Genomic DNA, 2,500 nt, shown 5'->3' with positions numbered 1-2,500 from the left:
ACATCTTCGAATCCAATCTCTCTCTCTCTCTCTCTCTCTCTCTCTCTCTCTCTCTCTCTCTCTCTCTCTCTTCTCTCTCTCTCTCTCTCTCTCCTCTCTCTCTCTCTCTCTCTCTCTCTCTCTCTCGCTCGCTCTCTCTCTCTCTCCCTCTCTCTCTCTCTCTCTCTCTCCTCTCTCTCTCTCTCTCTCTCTCTCTCTCTCTCTCTCTCTCTCTCTCTCTCTCTCTCTCTCTCTCTCTCTCTCTCTCTCTCTCTCTCTCTCTCTTCCTTTTTCTTTGTTATTTTCCTTATTCTCTGTCTCTCTTCCTATTTCTTTGTTACTTTCCTTACTCTCTCTCTTTCCCTTTTCTTTGTTATTTTCTTTACTCTCTCTCTCTCTTGCTTTTTCTTTGTTATTTTCCTTACTCTCTCTCTCTCTCTCTCTCTCTCTCTCTCTCTCTCTCTCTCTCTCTCTCTCTCTCTCTCTCTCTCTCTCTCTCTCTCTCTCTCTCTCTCTCTCCGTGCACTCACACACACACACACACATTACTGAGAAAGATTACATTAAAAGGATATATTTGTAAAGCGTGTTTTCTTCTCGGAAAGGTTTAGTCACTGCCTTTTTTTATTTTTTCGTTTTCTTTTAATTTTTGAGCGTGTATTCCCTTACTCACGCCGTAGGAGTGGGCGTGGACAATCGGGCGGGATGTGTGGGTATGTGGGTGGAAGTGAGCGTGGGCGTCGTTTGCTGTGACAGGTGGATGGACTTTGATTTAATCCACATATTATTCTTCTCTCCCTCTCTTCCCCTTTCCTTTCTTCTCCTTCCCTTCCCTCTTCTCTTCTCTCTCTCTCTTCCCCCCCCCCCCCCCATTCATTCCATCTCCCTGCCCTTTTATTCCTCCTTTCTTCTCCTTCTCTCCCTCTCCCCTACCTCCCGTCACTCTCTCCTTCCCTCCCTTCCCCCCTCCCTACTCCCCCTTCCTCCTTCTCTCCACTAGTTAAGGATTTCTAAAATATTTTTTTATTATTATTATACTGTTATTATACTAGAACAATTAGCATGTGACAGAGAAGAATACGTTTGATGCTTATCAGGCAAAAAGCTCATAGAAAGAGCAATGTCGCTATGATAACATGGGGATACTTCAGACAGGCAGGTGGATGGCGGAGGTTCCAATTCGTCATTTACCGTACTATTTTTTTTCTAAGTATATCCAAAATGTTTATTGTATATTTAACAATTTCACTCGTATGTCTTAATCACTGTAGTTCTTTTGAGAAAATAAAGTTTTATTCATAAATACTTTTGTTTCGGAATAGTAAATCGTTGCAGAAAACAGTAGCCGGTAACCCCAGCGGCATCCCACAAGGTAAGGTCTGACAACTTGTTCATTCAGTCAGTATGGGAACGGTAGTGGTTGGAGAAGGAGAGATGTGCGTTTTTTCTCTCCGTAGTAGATCCCGTGACTCGAAAAGGGAGTTGTGCATATTCGTAGTGCATGATTTTAAGTGCTAAATCTGTGATAGATGTGCCATAGGTCAGTTCGTTTCGGAAAATTGAATACCTGTGTAGTGTTTTGTTTTAGAGTTTCTGAAATTCAAAACATAGAAATATTAGGAAAACGTGTGTAATGACACAGCAATGCACGGGGCAGGAAATGTCGCGAAGATTACCTGTGTAAATTAAAATACAGTAGATTGATCTCATTCTTTCCTTGATGAAGTAAATGTTCCATTGTGTAAATGACCCTTGCAACAGCGTGAGTGTAATGGAGATGCGCGACTTAATATCCGTGTCAGATTGAAAAGTTCTGTTGCACATCTTGCAATATGATGATCGGGCCAGCGCAGCGAGCAATGTAAATAATCGTATTTTCGCGATAAGACCCGAGATTTTGTGCGATATGGAGATAGTGCGATGTGTCATTTTTCGCAGACGTCGCGCGTGAATTTGCATACGGGTTGCTGTTGATGAGGGATTCACGCTGCACTGGGGTTGCAATATTCATCTCTCCTGACGACTGGTATTGTCTTATGTGCGCTAAGATCGTCCGTCGGTTGTGAAAGTGATTGCACAAGGAACTAAATCATGCACGTTGCTAGCACTGGGAAGCGTGGCCAGTCTTGAGCATCCTTGGGAGATCGAAGCCCTGCACGACGGAGGCCATGGAGGAGAAGCCGAGGAAGCCCCGTGTCATATACAGCCCAAACCGCAACAACAACAACAACAACAGCAATAGCAACAACAGTGATGAAGGCGTCGACGTCCCTCACTTCACCTCCCACTTGACCCCTCACCTGACCGCGGGCGTGGTGGGCGTGGTGGAGCCCCAAGACGCCCTCGCCGCCCACCTCAGCGAGACGTTTCGCGCCGAGATGTACTGGGAGGTCCACAAGGCGCACCATTACCCCAAGAACACGGGTTCGAGCCTCGACACGTCCCTGGAGGAGTTCGAGGAGACGTCTGAGAACGAGGAGGACGACGGTGAAATGGGCGTCGAGGATGACCGAGAGGCGTT

At 45.8% G+C, this 2,500-nt stretch overlaps 1 protein-coding gene across 1 annotated transcript in view; it reads left to right on the top strand.

The window, feature by feature from the left end:
• The first annotated feature begins 1,393 nt into the window (after positions 1 to 1,393).
• LOC125026955 (spore wall protein 2-like) overlaps positions 1,394 to 2,500 on the top strand; it is a 38,395-nt gene continuing 37,288 nt past the window's right edge. Inside the window, exon 1 of the mRNA XM_047615561.1 lies at positions 1,394 to 2,500. This exon is cut by the window's right edge and continues 1,333 nt beyond it. Within this exon, the coding sequence (XP_047471517.1) occupies positions 2,148 to 2,500 (353 nt within the window). The 5' untranslated portion in view covers positions 1,394 to 2,147.

Source organism: Penaeus chinensis, chromosome 7 (assembly GCF_019202785.1).
Source record: "Penaeus chinensis breed Huanghai No. 1 chromosome 7, ASM1920278v2, whole genome shotgun sequence".
NCBI lineage: Eukaryota > Metazoa > Arthropoda > Malacostraca > Decapoda > Penaeidae > Penaeus > Penaeus chinensis.
The sequence above is the reverse complement of the archived record's forward strand: the minus strand, read 5'-3'. Positions and strand labels throughout refer to the sequence as shown.